The 19,265-nt window shown below is 49.3% G+C and overlaps 2 protein-coding genes across 4 annotated transcripts; one reads left to right on the top strand and one right to left on the bottom strand.

Annotated features, from left to right (window-relative positions):
- Positions 1-647: 647 nt before the first annotated feature.
- On the bottom strand, positions 648-5,079 carry Atp5pd (ATP synthase peripheral stalk subunit d). Of its 2 annotated transcripts, none has more exons than XM_034508110.2 (6): positions 4,944-5,079; positions 3,609-3,739; positions 3,061-3,157; positions 1,970-2,041; positions 969-1,031; positions 648-831 (listed from the first exon to the last, which is right to left on the bottom strand). In XM_034508110.2, the coding sequence occupies exons 2-6, from the start codon at positions 3,728-3,730 to the stop codon at positions 700-702; spliced, it is 486 nt and encodes a 161-aa protein (XP_034364001.1). In that variant the 5' UTR covers positions 3,731-3,739; positions 4,944-5,079; the 3' UTR covers positions 648-699. The 2 variants fall into 2 exon arrangements, with proteins under 2 accessions (XP_034364001.1, XP_034364002.1); XM_034508111.2 differs by having other exon boundaries at positions 4,559-4,947.
- Positions 5,080-5,183: 104 nt separating this feature from the next.
- On the top strand, positions 5,184-17,093 carry Kctd2 (potassium channel tetramerization domain containing 2). 2 transcript variants are annotated; one of them, XM_034507720.2, is made up of 6 exons: positions 5,204-5,592; positions 7,236-7,344; positions 9,647-9,738; positions 12,704-12,799; positions 14,937-15,062; positions 16,112-17,093. In XM_034507720.2, exons 1-6 carry the CDS (start codon positions 5,254-5,256, stop codon positions 16,139-16,141), a joined length of 792 nt encoding a protein of 263 aa, XP_034363611.1. In that variant the 5' UTR covers positions 5,204-5,253; the 3' UTR covers positions 16,142-17,093. The 2 variants fall into 2 exon arrangements, with proteins under 2 accessions (XP_076791599.1, XP_034363611.1); XM_076935484.1 differs by lacking the exons at positions 14,937-15,062; positions 16,112-17,093 and adding an exon at positions 13,329-14,930 and having other exon boundaries at positions 5,184-5,592.
- The last annotated feature ends 2,172 nt before the right edge of the window (positions 17,094-19,265 follow it).

Genomic DNA, 19,265 nt, shown 5'->3' with positions numbered 1-19,265 from the left:
GTCTCCTAAAGTGGATTTTCCCCAACATAGACAGAAGGAGCAGAGGTCTGTTCCCTGGAGTTCACAGATGCTCACATGTAGCTATGCCTGTAATGTCCACAACAGTAGAGTGCCACAGAGTTACCCCTAAGCCATGGCACCGGCACCCCACTGAGGAGCTATGGTTTCTTCACCCAGCCCCTACCCACAGACTGGGGACACCAGACCGATACTCAGCCAGCCCCTGCTGCTCCTGGTCTAAGTATGCAAACCCTCCCTCACTCATGCTCTCTCTACAGGATTTAAGCTACAGCAGGAAGACAGTGGTGCTTAGCTAGAAGCTTCCCAGGTTATATCATTCTCATCACAATCCCAATGAATCCCAAGACTCAGCAATTGTGTACTGGTCACAGGTGACAGTTGAGTTAGGGGTCTCTCCCCACCTTAACTGTTTGTGATATAGGGGCCAGGACACACATAGAGAGCAGAGGACAATCTGCAAAAACTATCCTCCCCATAATATGGTCACAGGTTCTGCTGTTCAAGCTCCAGCACCCTGAGGTCTCAGTAACTGGGTTCCTACTGTCTGCCCCTTAGACCCCGGTTCATATAATGTTTCTAGTGGGGTCACCTCAGAAGTGTTTATCTACTTAAGAGACAATAGCCAGCACTATGTAAATGTTTTATTTCATGTCAGCCAGGGCTCTCTCCTGGGCTGCTTCATAGGTTCTCGATAGGCTGGTGGGGCCAGTACGGGTACTTCTTCTTGTCTAGCTTGGTTTCTGGGAAGATGTCATTCAAGTCATCAATGGTCATCTGGTCAAAGGGAATTATGTTCTTCAGTTTCTCCAGCTACAAAGAGCAGAGACATGTTAGCTATAGGAAATGAGCAAGGCCACTAAGACCACTGAAACAAGAATCAAGGAAGGTCCCTGCCATGTGGTGACAGGGACACCAGGTCACAGGAAGAGGGCAAGGTTCATCCTCACCTGCTTCTCATACTCCTGGATCCTGAGCTGAGATCCAGCCACGAACTCGGCACAGCTCTTCACCTTAAGAGAAATAAGAAACTGTCCTGAAACCACACTGTGTCCTGACCCCTGAGCACAAGGTGGGGTGGGGCGCTCAGTCTGCTCCTTTCCTGCATGGTTGGCCCAATCCTGAATGCTCTTGTTGAGGACAAGCGACACCTTTCAACATCCACAAAGCAGTCAGGCAGGAAAGCAGATTAGCATCGATCACTGAACAGTCAAGATAAGTCATGTGGCCCCACCCTCCATCCCGTTCCCCCCCCCCCCAGGTTCCAATATTGGCATGAGGTATTATCAGACAAATAGGTATTTGAGTGGTGAATTTGAGTATGTTCTAAAACTGATGTCCTATTCTTGGGTAAGGCGACACCGAGTCACACACATTTACAGAGCTTCCATTAAAACATGTATTCACCGGCCAAACTGTCACCATATTAAAAAACTGTGACATATTTACCAGGTCACCCTCACCTCTCCCCAAGCAACCTCCCAGGCCTCTGTCACTAAAGATTAACTGAATTTCCTAGAGATTTATAAAGACAAGGCCTCACTGTGTAGCTCTGGCTGCCCTCTAACTCAGAGACAGGACACTAAAGTGCACACCACCAGGCCTGGGCTTACTGGCTTCTTTTATTCAGTATTATTTTTAGATTCATTTACGTGGCTGCATTCATCAGCATCCTAGTCCTCTTGGTCCTCACACTTTCATCTTCAGTTTAATTCACTATCTACCCTTGCTACTCAGAATTGAGGAAACTTTGGGATCTGACCATAGCAGTGCCTGCCTATAATCCCCACACTTGGGAGGCGGAAGCAGGAGCACCGGGAGTCTGAGGTCAACCAAGCTTACACAGTGAGACCTTACAATAAAACAAACAAAAACCAAGAAAATTTTGAAGGGGGAAACAAAAACAACAAACTAAACAAAACAACCACAAAAACGCCCGCCCACTACTTACGTCCTCCTTCTCCTCCTGGTCCACCAGGGCAGTGTATTTATCCTCAGGCACAGGGATCTTCAGGGCATTATACTATAAACAAGGACAGAGATGGCGCTCTTGTAGCCCAAGAGCCTAAAGGCTGAAAGCCTCGGCTTCCTACAGGCCACACAGAAACTTCCTATGATCAATGGTGGCGTGGTGAGAAGACTAGGAAGGCCTCCTCAGCCCACCACTAATCACCCCAGGACCCTCCCACATCTCCTTACCACAACAAGCATTACTTTGTTTCCCCATCTCAAAAGGGCTCCTATACTTGATAATAGCCACGAAGCATCTTGGGGTCTAAGAAATTCTTTTTCACACAGAACCCTTGAGGGCTGACTGGCAGGAATCGTATTTGCATTATGAGGTAGAAATGACCGTGAAGAAAACTATTTAGCATCACACCCCTGGCACTGTACACTAAGCCACACAGAGCAGGTCTTCTAGAAGCATCTTCAAATAATAAGCAAATGAACTCTGGATACTGAGACATTGTATATTATTGTACTTAATGTGCAAGTATCAAAGAACACAGGTCACTGATGGGGCTGGAGAGATGGCTCAGCAGTTTTGTGCACTGGCTGCTCTTCCGGAGGACCCAGGTTCAATTTCCAGCACCTATAAAGCAGCTCACAACAGCCTGTAACTCTTTTAACTCTGGGGCATCTGGTCTCTCATCAAGCTTCTTCTGACACCAGCCATGTATGTGGTGCACAGGTATATACGCAGGAAGAACATCCATAGACATGAAATTCATCTTTCTAATACAAGAGGTTAGAGAAGGGCCAGGGGCGTGAAAGAAGGGAACTGTTAGTTTATAAAAAGGAAGCAGGTAAAAGACTAAAAGCGAACTCCAGAGGAGAGCTAGCCCTGGCAGTCCTTCAGCTCCTGGGAACAAGGCTACCTGTACTGTTGAGTGACTGAACCCTGATTCTCTACAGGCACTCACTAAATCCACTCCAGGACTTTTGACCAAACCCACTTCCCCCATCTAGCAGCCCCTTAGAAGACAGAGCGTCAGTAAGCTATCTGAAGACAGAGGGTTAGGTAGCCATCTGAAGACTCACCTTCTTTTCAAAATCATCCACTAAGCCAGCCTTGGCCACGTTGGCCCTGTAGTAAGCCCAGTCAATCGCTGGTGGTTTCTCAGACAGACTAGCCAACCTGCTCATATGAAAAACAAATCAGGACTTTTATTCCTGGGCTGGAATGAGCAACAGACACTACTCACACAGCAACCTCACCATTCCTTACACACCAGAGTGTCAAGCACACTTTTCTCTGAAGGGCCACCACAAAAATGCTAAACATGCTTTCATCTGCAAAGCACATCCATTTCTTTACTCTCGTCAGACTATTAGAAATGCCTGGCTGGCAAAACGGCTAAGTGGGTAAAGGCGCTTGCGGCTAAACCTGAGGACCTGTGTTCAATACCCAGGACTCACATAGTTAAAGGCAGAGAGCCAACCCCACAAGTTTTCTTTTGATACAGCACACACAGCAGCAGAGGTGAACTCATATACTTACTAAATACTAAGCAGATGTGATAAATGTCACAACACTGCTTCTAGGTTCAGTGACAAGGATGGAGGTCTCTTTCTCACATCATACTGACCTGGTGTGGAGGGTCTCATTCCAAGTCTTTAGGGCGTTTCCAATTGTCCTCTGGTTTGGGGGTATGATCTCCACAAAAGATACCCAATCAATGGTTTTTAGAGCAAGTTTACGCCCAGCCATCTTGGGATACTAGAAAACAAAACAGGTCAGATTAAACAGTGCCTCTGGAGAGATCCCTGAAGGAGACCATTCCAGAGAAATACGAGTCGTCAAGAGACAGATCAGCATGAGCATCTGATGGGTATATGCAACAGATAAATGAACTAGGATTTAAACCAGAGAGGGGAGCTGGGGCTGTAGCTGGTTGTTAGAATGCTTGCCAGGCATGGACAAGACCCTGGGTTCCCTCTCCAGCACCAGCAACACTGAGGCAGAGAATCAAAAGTTCTAGGCCTCATGAGATATCTGAGAGCCTGCCTTGATACATCAACAAATAAAACTGTGTAACACAGAATATAAATACGTTTTTTCCTACTAGGCTGCCCTTTCTCTATTCCAACCAATTTCTATTTTTTACTCCACATCTGTTTTTACAAACATTGCTACAGGAAGTAAGTCATAAGCTGCTCAAAAGTTTAAATAAATGTGGTTTGGCCACTGACTCTCCACCATACAGAAGTTTTGACACAGCAAATCCGGAAAGTTTTCAAAAAGCACAGACAAAATTTCTACATCTGCAATGTGAGGGAAAGAGCTGTTAAAAATTCTAAGTGCAACTGTAGGCATCAATTTGCCCTGACTTTACAGACACTTCAGAGGCTCTCAAACTAAGCATGCCAGAGGACGAACTGGCCTTTAAGCACGGGAGAATGTAGGAGTCACAGAAAACCAAAAGCTTATCTGGTTAATCTCTAGCGCTGGTGTTTTCTCAGATAAATTAGCCAACCAGCTCTTATGAGCATAGGGAATGATGACCAATAGTTTATTCGATCAATCGGTAAACCTCACGAGGAATCCAGGAGTCCTCCATTAGAAGTGAAGGACGTAGCGTTGAAGCCTGCTGGGTGTCTTGTGTCCTCTCTGAAAGCTTCCACCATGGCTATGTGATGTTTCCTCAACCCCTAAACTCCACTTCTGAGATCGCCACACAGTGTGAAACAATAGTTTGTGGCAACATCTAAATCAACGGTGATTGGCCAAGTCATTGCCAGGTCCCAGGCTCGCCCCGTAGGGAGGCGAGCAGGGCAAAGCAGTGACCTCGGGCTCTCCGCCAGAGGAACAGCTCGAAGGCCCGACGTCCTCCGCTCAGCTGGAACAAGTGTCGAAGCGAGGTCTAGAACACAATACAAAAAAGCCCGTGGAGAGCCGACCCAATACCGCTAACTCCACTCACCTTCACCGACCCCCGGCGGAGCGCTGTCTCCCCCAGCAAGGAACGGAAGTGTGTTGCCGGAAGTTCTCTCTTTGGCCAATCCGAACGCACAATAGGCGGGTCTTATTGCACATATTAGCCAATGATCATGGAGTTGCGCTCAGGAAGCCCCGCCCTGAAAGGCGGGCGCAGCGCCTGCGCCGTCGGGGTCTCTGCTAGTCGGGGGCGCTCCCGTCCCTTTCCCCTGCCCCACCCCCGCCGATGGGCTGGCCCGGATCTCCCTGCCGAGGAATGGGCCGGCCCGGCGGCGCGCGGGCAGCGGCGGCCCAAGATGGCGGAACTGCAGCTGGACCCGGCCATGGCGGGGCTGGGAGGGGGTGGCGGGAGTGTGGTGGGCGATGGGGGCAGTTCGGGCCGCGGACCCCCCAGTCCTCGTCCTGCCTGCCCCACACCCCGCGGACACGGCCGCCAGCCGGTCGCCGTCGCGCAGCCCCCGGAGCCCGGGCCCGGACCTCCAGAGCGGACGGGGGGCGGCGGGGCGGCCCGCTGGGTCCGGCTCAACGTGGGCGGTACCTACTTCGTGACCACCAGACAGACCCTAGGCCGGGAGCCCAAGTCCTTCCTCTGCCGCCTGTGCTGCCAGGAGGACCCGGAGCTGGACTCGGACAAGGTGCGCCCCGCCCTCGGGCGCGCCCCCGGGCGTTGGGACCCATTCTAGGCTGGTGTTCGGATCTCTGGGATACGTTTCCCTCCAGTGGGTCCTGCAAACCCGGACTTAAGTCCACTTCAGAAATGATCTCCCACCCCCGTTCTCCCCCATCTTCAAGCACACTCCGGCTTCCCTTCGCACCCCGCCCTTCTCTCAGGTGCTCCTTCCTGGACTTGTCTACCTGCACCCACGGGAGCCCCCTCCGTACTCCTCTCCTGAGGATCTCCCCCACCCCTTTCTCAGATCTGCATGAGTTTTTCTTTGGCTCCCGTACGGCCCCCGGCTGCTGGTGCCAGATGCATTTAGAACTGGGTCAGGGTGAATGACCACATCTTTGTCACTTTCGGAAGACTCGGTTCCTGTGCCATCCCGGTGCAAAGTGGTATTAAACTTGGGGTTTAATGATAGCGTCCACTACTGAAGACTGGAGGAAGTGCTTGTGGTGGTGATAAAACCCTGGTCCCAGACCTTGTGTGCGGTAACAATCATCGTTTAGGTACATTTTTGGAAGTAAGTGCATTCCTTGGAAAAATAGGCTGATCGGTTAGGGCCCAGAGAATGTGTAGAGTCAAACACAGGGTTGAGCAGTGGCAAGACATGTCATTCATTTCCAGTTTGAACTGTAACTTTTGCAGGTTCGCCTTTGACTCAAATGCATCACTGGCAGTAGCTTACACCACTTTCCATAAAGCACTCCCGTGGTTAGCAGACTTGCATAAACACTTAATCAATTTCATCTGTTCTCTGATACCAAATTGATGGGAATCTCACCTTCCTAACTAAAGAGATGCCAGAGCTCCTGCTTATGGGGAATTATTTTTATATACCCTAAGACTTCCTTATGGCCACACAAGCCAGCTTCTTGTTTCCTTTACTGTAAGGATGAGTAGGAGTAAAGCTGTTCTGAGCCAAGTCCTGGCAGTACCACGCTTCCCCTGGGCACAGAGCTAGGGTGTGTGAGATCGCAGCTGGCACTGCGGACTCCCACTGATGTTGGCCTGGGGCTGAGGAGAGCTGCCAATAGAATGGAGGTTTTCTCAGAATTAGGAGTGTAGTCCAGGGGCAGTGAAGGAGTCAGAATGCTTAACACAGCTATGGGATTTCCTTCATCCCCTGTAGCTGGTCTCCTACAGAAGAATGTTAAAAGATTGTGGGTCTACCCAGTAAAATAAAGGCCTCGCAGTGGGGATAACTGTGTGTCTAAGACATCTGGCCTGAAATGATCTTAAGGCCTGTGGCCTGGCCAATAGTTTAAAATAAGCAAACTGTAGCAAAACTGGCTCAGTATAAGTAAGTAAATAAATAAATAAATGGTTTTTAGCTGACAGTGACTGTTGCCCGAGTGCCCTGGCACATTAGGGAAATGCTATTTAGAAAAAGTTGCTGAGGGGCTGGAGCGATGGCTCTAGAGGTTGAGAGCACTGGCTGCTCTTCCAGAGGTCCTGAGTTCAAGTCCCAGCAACCACAAGGGGATCTGATGCCCTCTTCTGGTGTGGCTAAAGGTCACTGCTGCAGCGTACTCATAAAGAAAATAAAACTATGTAGAAAAATAGAAGAAAATGTTGCTGAAAGGTTCACAGTGCTTGGCTGTGCTCGGTTGACAGGACGAGACTGGAGCTTATCTGATTGACAGAGACCCTACCTACTTTGGTCCTATCCTAAACTACCTCCGCCATGGGAAACTCATCCTTACCAAGGAGCTGGCAGAGGAAGGTAAGGACACCTGCTGCTTTCAGACTTGCAGTTGATTAAAGTTGCTTCAAAGACTCAGGTTTTGTTTGGCATCCTCGCTGGGCTTGCAGGTATGCAGGTCGCCTACAGCTCCCGGGCTTGTCTGAGAGCCTGCAAGGAAGCTGCACAGGGTTGTGTCAGCTCTAGTTCGAAGCCTGGTTGCTCTGCTTGCAGACTCTGCTTTAGGCTTTTAAACCTGTAGGACTGTCATTACATGTCACATGTGTTTATTCGCTGGCGGTGAGTGCCTGTAGCCTGAATCACCACATCTCTGTCAGTCGGGTATTTTCATTTTTCCATTTTCCTTTGGACTTGCAAAAATAATATTAATAAATGCCCGACCTCGTTTCTTAAGACTCTGGTCTCATGCTTCTCTGTGAAGTCGTGCAGCTGACCTGAATTCACTCTCCAACTCACTGGCAGGCATGTTGCTGGCTCCCTTGTCATTCCTCTTTGTAGGGCATTTGGATTGTAAGTGGGTCTAGGCCTCTATGTATAAGGCCTGCCTGCCTGATCTCTGGAGGCATCCAGTAGAAATTTGGGGTCCTTTCCTAAATCCACAGCTCCTGATCTCTGGACAGAGAGGCTTGTAACGGCAATCCTCATTAGTGCAGTGGCTTGGAAACGGCTTCCTTTAGTCAGGAGAGAGGAGCTGTGCGTTCTTGCCCTTCTCTGTCTCATGCTCCTTTTCTTGCTTTCTCTCTCCCTGAAGGGAATCTGTCTATAAATGAGCTTTTAAAACAAATCACCCAGTGCAGTGGTGCCTCACATCTGTAATCCCAGCACTCAGGAGGCATGAGACAACTGGATCTCTTGAGTTTGAGGCCAGCCTAGCCTACACAGTGAGTTCCAGGACAGCCAGGGCTACACAGAGAAACCCTGTCTCGAAAAACCAAAAAAAAAAAAAGGTGAGGTGACTCGCTGCGCCTGACAACCTGAGTTCACTCCCTGGCGTGTCCGTACTAGAAGGAGAGGATTGATTGCCGCAGATTGTTCTCTGACCTCCAGGTTTACATCCTTTTCACCCACACATGCAAATAGAAAATACAGCTTCTTTTGTTTTCCGGAGATAGAGTCTCACTATGTGGTCCTGCCTCACCTTGAACTCACAGATTCATCTGCTGCTGGGATTAAAGGCATTAAAACTACCACACCTGAGAAAAATAAGCAGTCGACAAAAATAATTTTGAAAACACTTCATTTTGAAATAATTTTGGAATATTTTGAAATATTTTTGGGCATAGATAAAAAGGCATGGATAATAACCTTTACCAAGATTCACCAGTTTTGCCGGGCAGTGGTGGCGCACGCCTTTAATCCCAGCACTTGGGAGGCAGAGGCAGGCGGGTTTCTGAGTTTGAGGCCAGCCTGGTCTACAGAGTGAGTTCCAGGACAGCCAAGGCTATACAGAGAAACCCTGTCTCGAAAAACCAAAAAAAAAAAAAAAAAAAAAAATTATATATATATATATATATATATATATATTTATTCACCAGTTTTGGGCATTTTTTTTTTAAATTTTTTCTTTAATCACTGACTTTGTCTCCTTCTAGGCATCTCTACCCCTACCTCTCCTCCCTCACTCTCCTCAGGTTTTATTTCTGAACTGTTTGAGGTTAGACTGCAAATTTCATTCCTTAAAAAACAGGACCTTGGCATAGTCCTCCTGACAGCTCAGGAAATTTGATACTGACTGTGTTTCTGCGTCCCCTTCCAGTTTCTCAATTGTAACAATGTTCATTAGAGCACTGTTTTCCCTAGTGCAGGAGCAGACATCCCATAATTATTCCATCTAAAATCTTCCATTTTGTTTTTCCATGAGAGGAGTCACTGATTGCTCCCCCACCACACACACCTTTGTTAGTAGTTGACAATCAAACCTTGCTAGGCAAGATTTCTGCCACCGCCCAGCCCTGACGGAAATAATTATCCTACTGAATTCTTAAGTTCATTTATATATATATATTCATTCTCCATCCATCTGTCAACCTGCCCTTCTTAGGGAAAACAAGTAAATACTGCAGAGTTGGGAATTGTCCAGGGTGGCAGGTTCCAGGAACTAGGTGACATATGGACAGCTAATGAGCAGGTGCGAGGAGGAAGCAGAGGGATGAGACAGGAGTGTGAACACCCAGTGTTTGGTTCACTTTCCTGTGAACGCTGTGGGCAATACCTGTAGAACAGAATCAACGTTCTTAGGTTTCCTAGGCTGACGGAGAGATGATTTGTGTTTGCTGTTTGCCGTGGGCTCACACTTCTGACCACGGCCTGGTCCCTCTTGTAGGTGTGCTGGAAGAGGCGGAGTTTTACAACATCGCATCTCTCGTGCGGCTGGTTAAGGAGAGGATACGAGACAATGAGAACAGAACTTCACAAGTAAGGCTTCTGGAACTGCTGAGGACAAAACCTGTCCGGGCGGCTGGCTGTCTGTGCTGTGACGAGGATGGATGCCTTTTCCTTGGGGCTGGAGAGCCATACTGGTTCAGAGTGGGAGCTGAGGAGTGAAGGGAACAGAGCAGCCGCAGCCCTTCAGGTTCAGAGTTAACGTTCAACAGTGGCCGTGGGAAGACCCCAGGCCGCTTCAGGGCCAGTGTTTGTTCTCAAGCTTGTAGCTCACCCAGGGCTTGCACTCCCCTGCCTCAGCCTTCCTAGTGCTGGGATGGCCAGGCCCAGAGAGCCTGTTGTTACTGATGGAGCATCTGGCCCCCTCAGTGTAAAGCTCACAGTCTCATGTGCACTGGCCCTCCAGCTTCTGCAGGCCACTTGGAAGCCTCCGAATCGTGCTGTGGAGAAAACGATGTGCAGCTTCATTCTCTCACAGCTTCGGACGTTTATATTAACTTCATAGCTGTGATCATGAAAATGCTTCCTGTAGGGGCAGACAGGAGGGGCAGCACTCAGCTTCTTCCCGTGTCAGTCATCAGTGCTGAGCCATACTGTGGGGTGGTAGCCTTTGCGATTTTGTAACAGGAGAAGGTTTCTGCTCTCTCAAGAACTTTGTAACAGGAGAAGGTCTTTGCTCCCAAGAACTTTGGAGTCTAGCAAGAGAGAAGAAAGACTTTCTTTTCTTTGTGTAAGGAAGGCCGTAGCCACCTGTCTGGTGGCACAGTGGTCGGTCTTCTCATTAAAGAAAAGGCAGCCAGAGCTGCTTAGCCACTCTTCTTAGGCATTTGCAAAGATGGGAGATTTATTCTGTCCGTGTTAGAAGGCTTCTTGTTGATGTCCACAGTAGATTTATGCTTGGTAGAGAGGAAACAGGACTCTGTGTTCCCTGCTCCTGGCCATCTGACATCCCATGGCATCTCTACCCTGTAGATATTCAGTAAGTAGAGGTCTCAGAAGTCTAGTTTTATCCTCAGGTTCCCACAGTCTCAAACAAAAGAGTGCTTAGTAGAAGTTTTATGGTATCCTGAATTGTGTAATCTGAAGCCACCCGGATTATGGAGCCTGAGTGCTGTGTATTCTTGACCCTTAGTTGATCCCTTGAGAGCATCCTAGGATTTGTATTTGATGGCAGCAGTTAACTGAGTTAGTCCTGCAGGCTCTGAGGCTTTGAGCACCGATGCCCGGCTGGAAGCTCTCTTGTTCCAGGAATGTCAGGACCTTTTATGTTGATTGATCTTCCATTCTTTTTCATGAAGAGAACTCCGAGAAATGGAGTGATATTAATATTGAAAGGTGCCCTCTTCCCTGTCTACATGCTTCCAAGATACAGTTGGCTGTGTAGATCTCTAGAGATTACCTCCTTGAAGCTGTGCATGGCAGGCATCGAGGCAGAGCCTGAGTGTGGGGCCTAAGCCCATGTTTGCGGTGGTCTCGTATCTCTTTTGCTGTCTGTCAGGTTCCTAAGCTCTTTCCTGTTGATATACATTTGCTTGTTTGTTTGTTTGGTAGTTAGTCTTGGTTCTTTTTGGAGCACAAGAGGGTTGGTTCTGGAAGAGAAAAAAGAGGGCCAACAGCAGCTTAGATCCTAGGGACTTTGCTTACTCTGGCCAATATCACAGATCTTTTAGGATGCCCTGAATTTTGTAATATAAACCTGATTGTTTCCAAAATCTATGGGCAAATACATGGATAGAACCAAGGAGGCTATGAGTGGATTTGTCTGTATTCACAAGGAAGGGCATTTTCTGTCTTCAGGCTGTGTTAGTCGTTGCTCTTTCCTTTATGGTTTTGCCTTTTAGTGAGTCTGGGGTGGAATCCAGGGCCTCACAGTCTAGACAGTGACTCCACTGCCGAGCCCCGGCCCCGGCCCCAGCCCCAAAGCCTCTTTTTTGTTTCTTAGTGTTTTGACATACAGCCTCTTTGTACAGCCCCAGCTGGCCTGGGCTCTGTCCTCCTGCTTTGGCTTGCTGAGTGCTCCACACCCACCACAGTTACTCAGGAAATCCTAGGTGGTTGGGAAGCTAGGCAGGAATGCAGACAGAAAAATAAATGTTTCTTTCTTGTTGTCTCACACCTCTGGAACAGGAATGCTCCTTTAACCACTGGCAGCTTCCTGGTAGCATCAGCAGGGAAGCTAACGAGTGTCTGCACAGTGTGTGTTTTCCTCTTGACATGATAATATATTAATATGCAGTTCCCATTGGCAGGCAGCATGTCAGAGTCCCAACACATGGGAAATGGAAACAGGGCAGAATCAGGAGTTTGAGACCAGGTTGGGATAGAGAGTGGATTCCAGGACAAACTTGCCAGGTGTGACAGTGCACGTTATCTCAGAGCTTGGGAAGCAGAGAAAGATGAATCTTAGTTCAAGGCCAACCTGTTCTACGTAATGAATTCCAGGACAGCCCGGACTACATAGTGAGACCCTATCTCAGAAAGAAGACTGTGTGAGACTGAGCAGCTGGCACAGTGGGTACGAGTGCCTGCTGGACTGGATAAGGACCTGTGCTGAGTGGCTCACAGCCACCGGTAACGCTCCAGGGGGGGTCCTACGTCTTCATCTGGCCTCTGTGGACACCCACAAACACATGCCATACACATACATACACATAAGTAAAAAGAGTTTTTCCGAAAGGTAATTTCTATAGCCATTTATATTGGAGTCTGGAGCATCAAAATTACATTGTGCATTTTAGCATCTAAGTCACATATAAAACAGGATTTCCTGTCGTCACGCGCTGTCCCTCTGAGTCCAGGTGCACTGCATGCTTTGGTTCCTGCCCTTGGCCTTGCTTTCTGTTCTTACAGCTAATGAGCTTTCCTGGAATCCATGGTGCTGTTTAGAAAGTGAGGTAGTGGGTGGGCTGAGAACCCACTCCCACAGACAGCTGCCAGCGAGCGAACGGTGGGGTGGTGGGGTCCCCATGCTGCTGTCCTAGTCTGCCTGTTGTTGCAGGGCCCCGTGAAGCACGTGTACAGGGTTCTGCAGTGTCAAGAGGAAGAGCTCACGCAGATGGTCTCCACCATGTCTGACGGCTGGAAATTCGAACAGGTATGTTGCTCAAAGAGAAGCAACCATGCACCTCATCCCAGGGAGCCACCACCAGCCAGCCAGTAGCCCTGGGGTTGGGGTGGGTGAGGCAGTGTGACCCCACTTTGATTTCAGAATTAGGGAAGAGCTCCGTGGTGGGCATTGCTTGCCCGGTGGGTGCAGTGGCTGTGAAGGGTTGGGCAGAGAGCCGTGCCTTCCGGACTCACATTCAGAATGTGAACTTGACAGTGTCAGTGCCATGAAGACTTGAGGACCTCCTTCTGCTTTCCTTTGCCTCAGAGATTTCCTGTCAGAAGTGCTCTGCTGCTGCCATTCTGTTAGTCCTAAAGAAGGCCGGCTTCACCAGGAGCTGTGTGTGCATTCTGTGTGTGCATCCCAGCTGTGCTAGAAGGAGTCAGACACACAAGTGGGCCAGGGTCATTTCCCAGCATTCTCTTTTCCTTCCTGTCCCTTAGCTTTGTGCTTAGAATTGGGGTTGTTTGAAAATAAAGTCCCTGAGAATCTGGATTTTACCACTTTCTTCCATTAGGTGGCAGCCTAGTTCATCTTCTGTTGCCTCCACTCCGCAGTTTATGAAGGGAATGTGATTTTGTCTGGAGGTAACTGTCTTTCTGTGGAGCTGCAGAGCCAGCTGAACAGTCACGGGAAGTTCACTTACAGAACAAAGGCCACAGTTGTCCACATGCTGTCACTTTATAGCTAGAGGGAGACGTCCCTCTCTCTCCCTTCAGGATCGGTCCCATCCCATAGGTCCCTCTTTCCCAGTCAGCTGTGGGTGGCCGAACGCTGCACAGCATTCACAGTCATGGCTGGGTTTCCTGGTGCATAATCTTAAGCAGAAGTTATTTTTATAAATTGTATATTAAAAAAGTAAAAGTAGATACGTGCCTTTTCTTTGTGTAGGTGATAGTTTCGGGGTTTTTTTTTTTTTTATTTTGTTTTGTTTTGTTTTTAAGATTTATTTATTTTGCCAGGCAGTGGTGGCGCACGCCTTTAATCCTAGCACTTGGGAGGCAGAGGCAGGTGGATTTCTGAGTTTGAGGCCAGCCTGTTCTACAGAGTGAGTTCCAGGACAGCCAGGGCTACACAGAGAAACCCTGTCTTGAAAAACAAAACAAACAAACAAAAAAAGGTTTATTTATTTCTTGTATGCGAGTACAGTGTTACTGTCTTCAGATACACCAGAAGAGGGCATTGGATCCCATTACAGATGGTTGTGAGCCACCATGTGGTTGCTGGGAATTGAACTCAGGACCTCTAGAAGAGCAGTCTTAACCGCTGAGCCATCTCTCTAGCCCAATAGTTTTTAATGTTACTTTTATGTTATCACAGTCCTGAGGTTTGAACCTTTGGCCTCATGCAGTCCAGGCAAGCTCTAGTCCTGGATTGGGTCTTGCTAATGTCCCACGGGAGAATGAAGTCTATTCTTATTGCCTCCAAGGTGTAGATGAGGAAGGGGAATGTGGGGACACCCCAGTCTTGCAACAAGAGTGCCCCAGCTTGAGGCTTTGAGTGCTTATGAGGCTAGATTTGTTTCTCCAAGAGGGTTAGAATACCATGGCTGTGACTTTTGGTGGCTACAGAGTGGTTCACTTGGTACTTCCAAGTCTCTATGTTCAGTCTCTTGTCTAGAAGTACGAGTGGGAGCAGGTGGGGCTGAGGAGTGCTCACTTGCTCAGCTTACCTCAGTCGATGCAGGCAGTCACCCGCTAACCATTAATGCTCCTGATGGCTTTGTGATGGCGTCGGCTGCTTGGGTGAGGGAAGGGGATGAACTCAGACCTGTCTTCTCCATGATTGGATTCTTCTCCCTGGATTGGGATCCATTTAATCCCCGGGACTTTGGTTGCCCCAAAGAATGTTTATTCTTTGAAAGATAAAGCTACAATGTCCAGTTAAGGGAGGGGAGGCTTCTGGGGCATGGAAGTGGTTTGGTTTGGCTTGGGTTGGGTTGGTTTGTTTGGGTTTTGGGTTTTTGTTGTTGTTGTTGTTGTTGTTGTTGTTGTTGTTGTTGCTTTTTTTTTGTTTTGGCCCTTGTGTTTCTTTAGGTCCTGTCTGTATGGTTGCACAGTCACTGTCTTTGTGTCTTTAGGTCCTGTCTGTATGGTTGCACATCACTATCTTTGTGTTTTGTCAGTTAATCAGCATCGGCTCCTCCTATAACTATGGAAATGAAGACCAGGCTGAATTCCTCTGCGTTGTCTCCAGAGAACTAAATAATTCTACCAATGGCATCGTCATAGAGCCAAGCGAAAAGGCCAAGGTAGGACGCTGCTTCCCCAAGCCATCTCTGCCTCCTTTGTGCCCAGCCTCTCTCCAGCTTTGCCAAGCTGCTACAGGGTTTCTTCCGCGCCTTCCACAGCTGTGAGCTTCCTCTCACTGTGCTCTCTCAGATGCTTGATTTCAATAAGGATTTGTTAGGTCTGGGGAGATGGCAGCCATAGCCAAACAGGTGAGCTCTGGCTTCAGCAAGAGACCTCGTCTCCAAAAGAACACACAGTGGGGTGGAGAGTGACAGGGGAGGCACAGTTTCCACTGTGACCGCCACACACTTATCCCACACTCAGTAAGCTGATGGGAGCTGAGCCTGGACCAGGGCAGGTTTGTATCCTGTCAGGACAATGAAGGCTCTTTTTTGTGTCTAGACTCAGGTAGTATCTTCTTGGTCCTTTACAGTCTGTTTCTCCCTTCTCTTTCCACACAGTGCCGTGCAGACACATACTACACACTTGTGAAGAACCTGTGTGCTGTGAACCCCTTTCTTTAACTTGAAAAACTTTGGTCTAACAGTACAGAACCTTGTGGTCCATCTGTATTTGGCAAGTGAACTCAGGTACCCAGCGAGGTAGAGGCTCCAAGCCTGACTTGCTAGATGGGCTGACAACAGGTTTTGTGCTGTCAGTGGGGCCCAGAGGAAGCAACTACAGGAGGTTTTTGTTGTTGGTGGTGGTTTTTTTGTTTTGTTTTGTTTTTTTGAGACAGGGTTTCTCTGTGTAGCCTTGGCTGTCCTGGAACTCACTCTGTAGACCAGGCTGGCCTCGAACTCAGAAATCCGCCTGCCTCAGCCTCCCAAATGCTGGGATTAAAGGCGTGCACCACCACCGCCCGGCTACAGGAGTTTTAAAATCATTGTAAAGTCATTCACTGTCATGAGCTGCAGCATGACTTGAATCCCACGGCCATGCTGGTGCTGGAGGCCCAGCCTGGCCCAGGTTGAGTACAGCTTTACCCCTGAGCTGCACCCTAACCCCGTGGGCCTTGGCTCCCTCAATGGTTACTCAGCTGACTCTGCCTTCCCCCATCCACTTTTAGATTCTTCAGGAGAGAGGCTCTCGAATGTAAACAGAGAATCTGAAGTTTTGGAGCCCTGAAGGCAAAAGAGCAGTCGGCCAAGCAGCTGTGGAGGGAGACCCTGCACCTGTACAGTAACCGAGCTACTGCAAAGCAAAGCTGCGCCTGGTCCCGAGAAGTGGTGTCCAGCCAACCAGAGGAGCCCACCTGCCTGGACGAAGACAGTGCGCCTCTGGCCGCACGGCCCCTTTTCAGAAACCTGCTTTTGTTTTCTAGCCAGTGTTAGAACAGACCTTCACAACAGCATCTGGGATGGGTCCCTGGCTGGAGCCTTGTGGGGAGCTGAGGGAAAAGGAGGAAGGTCTAGCTCCCTGCAACAGTCTAGATGCTAAAAGCCGGAGCCGAGGAAGAAGGCTTGTCCTGAGCTGTGCCCTGGTCTCAGCCTGCGTGTGCCATGATGGACGTAGCAGCTGTTGGGACCATTCTTCCCTGACCTAGGCATTCTTTGACATTGGCAGGGGAGTCCATGATAGTGTGTTGGACCGAAGTTTTGGGTACAGAATAAAGTCACCAAAGGACCCACAATCCTATGATCAGAGCCTCGGAGGCTGGAGGATAAGGTGTCCTGTACTGTGGTTGGAGCGTGGTAGTTGCTGTCCCTGCTCCCACGAGTGGCATCACCCCGTGTCTCAGCCGGGCCCCTCATAGCCCATCCTCACCCAGGAGATTCGAGGCTGCGGCATCCTAAGCCGTGCTAGATGGACACAGCGGCACTAAACAGTTGGTGTAGCTGCTCCTGCAGCCTTTTCTTACCTGGTTGACCCCGTCTTCCTCCCCCAGCTTGTTGAACTGGACCAAAGAGAAAGGACCTGTGGACCCTCTGTGATGGCTTGGGGTGAGGAAGGCTGTTTCTGTGGACGCTGCCAAACATGTCATGTTGTCATAGCTAAAGTGGTGGTATTTTTTGTGATTGTCTCTTGAACATGCACTGACTGACAGGTGATACTTGTGTCGATCCTTCATTTTTGTGACAACCTAGCTCTGCATCATCATCATCTCCAGGTGTGCGTGCGTGTGTGTGTGTGTGTGTGTGTGTGTGTGCGCGTGTGTGTGTGTGTTGACGCACATGGTGTGTGTGTGTGTGTGGGTGTGTGTGTGTGTGTGTGTTGACGCACATGGTGGCAGTCTCTGTACTTCCCGCATCTCCTGGGCAGGAGATGCTGGCAGGCAGGGATCTGTGCTTGTGTGAAGGATGCTGCAAAGCCTCTTGAGACTGTCAGCCCAGAACTCATAACTGCACATCCTCCTCTCTTAGGGAAGGCAGAGGGACCAGGGTCTCATCTATCTATCCTAGTCAATTTTAAACTGGCATGTAGTACAAAACAGGTAAGGCTGTCTCTGGATTGACCCAGGCCAGGCATGTGTGGTACCTTCAACACCATGATTTCTCTGTGTTTGATGGCTGTGGTGGCTATTGCCTTTCATTTGAGTACCTGCAAAGCAGAGGTAGGCAGATCTCTGTGAGTTCTAGGACAGCCTGGTCTACATAGAGACCCTGTCTCAAAAGGGGTAAGAAATGAACTCTTATGTATTCTGTAGCACAGCTGCTGCCCATGGGCTCCACCTTGGTGGCTTCTGGAAAGGAGCATTGCACATCAGCCGTCTGCAGGTGGCTGACCGTGCCCAGCTGGCTCCCTGTTCTCCAAGAGTCATCTCTGTATCCATAGCTTAGCAAGAAGTGCACCTGTTCTGGCCCCCTGTGTGACAACTAGTGGTGTCACCTCGGGAGTTCAGTTAGCTGCACAACTTTTGGACAGCTGTGCCATATTAGATGGTCCTGCCTTCAGAAGTGCTCCCCCCTCCAAAGGGTCCAGGCATCTATTCTATCACCTCTTTCAGAAAAAAAGAAAAGGTGGGTATATCCAAGGAAAACTGAAGGAGGTGGGCAAGCTGCTCTGCCCAGATAGCTAGAGCCTAGAAAAGGGACCTTTGACCCACCCACATGTGTGTCAAGTTGGGAGATGAAGCAGTGAATTAATTTGGAGCCTCTTGTTCACTCACCTTGAGAAGCCCCCTAACCCTCTGCTTTTCTGGGGCTACACCAAGTGGTCTGGACAGACCCCATGCCTCCATGTTCATCGAAGAGTGGGTTAGGATTAGGGGGCAGTACAGGCGAGACATTAGGACATTAGTCATGTACCTGGTAAGTGTTACCTTCATTGAACATTCCAGAAAGCCCCAGCTAGTTCTGTACAAAGAACACTACTGAGCCTCAAGTCTAAACACAGACACAGGCATCAGTGGCCCTCTTGTCCCAGAGCGCCAGTCAGTGCTTCCCTAGCTTTGCCTCGTATGGTTGTAACAGTCCTGTGCTCCAGGCAGCAGACGGTGTTCACAGCTTCCCTTGGACCACCTTGTTTCTGAAAAGCGTGCTGGAGAGTCTGGCTGATCACCGCAGATAGAGAGGTCTCTGTCACGTGGGGATGTCCCGTGACCTACACGCCCCTCTGATCTCCGGACCCTCAAATGATTGTGTCTTTCTGCATTTTTTTTTTCTTTGTCTCAGGTGTTTTTCCTCTGGTCTTCTCTTTGGTGGTGATGGGCCTGGCTTCCTCTCGGGTGACTCCATCCCTCAGTTACTTCTTGGCTGTCAGGTGTAGGAAGGGATCGATAAGAGATACTAAGGGAGCCAGGCCAAAGGGATGCCCACACCTTCCACTAAGGCCTTCCTTCCATGCCCCCGGGGCCATGCCAGTCACGCTACCGCGCCCTTTGTGACTGACTGTTCATGTGTCTGAACAAAGTCTGAAATGTCGTGACTTTTTGTCAATAAAGATAAGCAGCAAGCACTGGGCCCTCCACCGTGTGTGCTTTTGCTAACTCCCAGCTCCCATGGTCATCCCATAATGACCTGGCTGCTTTCAGCAAATAGGCTTCCTGTGCCTGCTCCACCTTAGAGCGCTGGTAGAACTGCCAGAGGCATGCTGGGCCCTCTCCCTCCTCCCTTTCATCTCACTGGAGCTGAAAAGCCCCCAAGTGTGCTTAGGACAGAGCTGGAGGAACACAAGAGGTGTCCTGAAGAGAAGTGACCAGGTGCCCATCCTGTACCAGGCAGAGGCAGGTTGAGGAGCAGGTGTTAAGAATCGAGTAGCCAGGTGACAGGTGTTGATCCCAA

Source organism: Arvicanthis niloticus, chromosome 6 (assembly GCF_011762505.2).
Source record: "Arvicanthis niloticus isolate mArvNil1 chromosome 6, mArvNil1.pat.X, whole genome shotgun sequence".
NCBI lineage: Eukaryota > Metazoa > Chordata > Mammalia > Rodentia > Muridae > Arvicanthis > Arvicanthis niloticus.
Note: the sequence above shows the minus strand (reverse complement) of the source record. Positions and strands in the feature narration are given on the sequence as shown.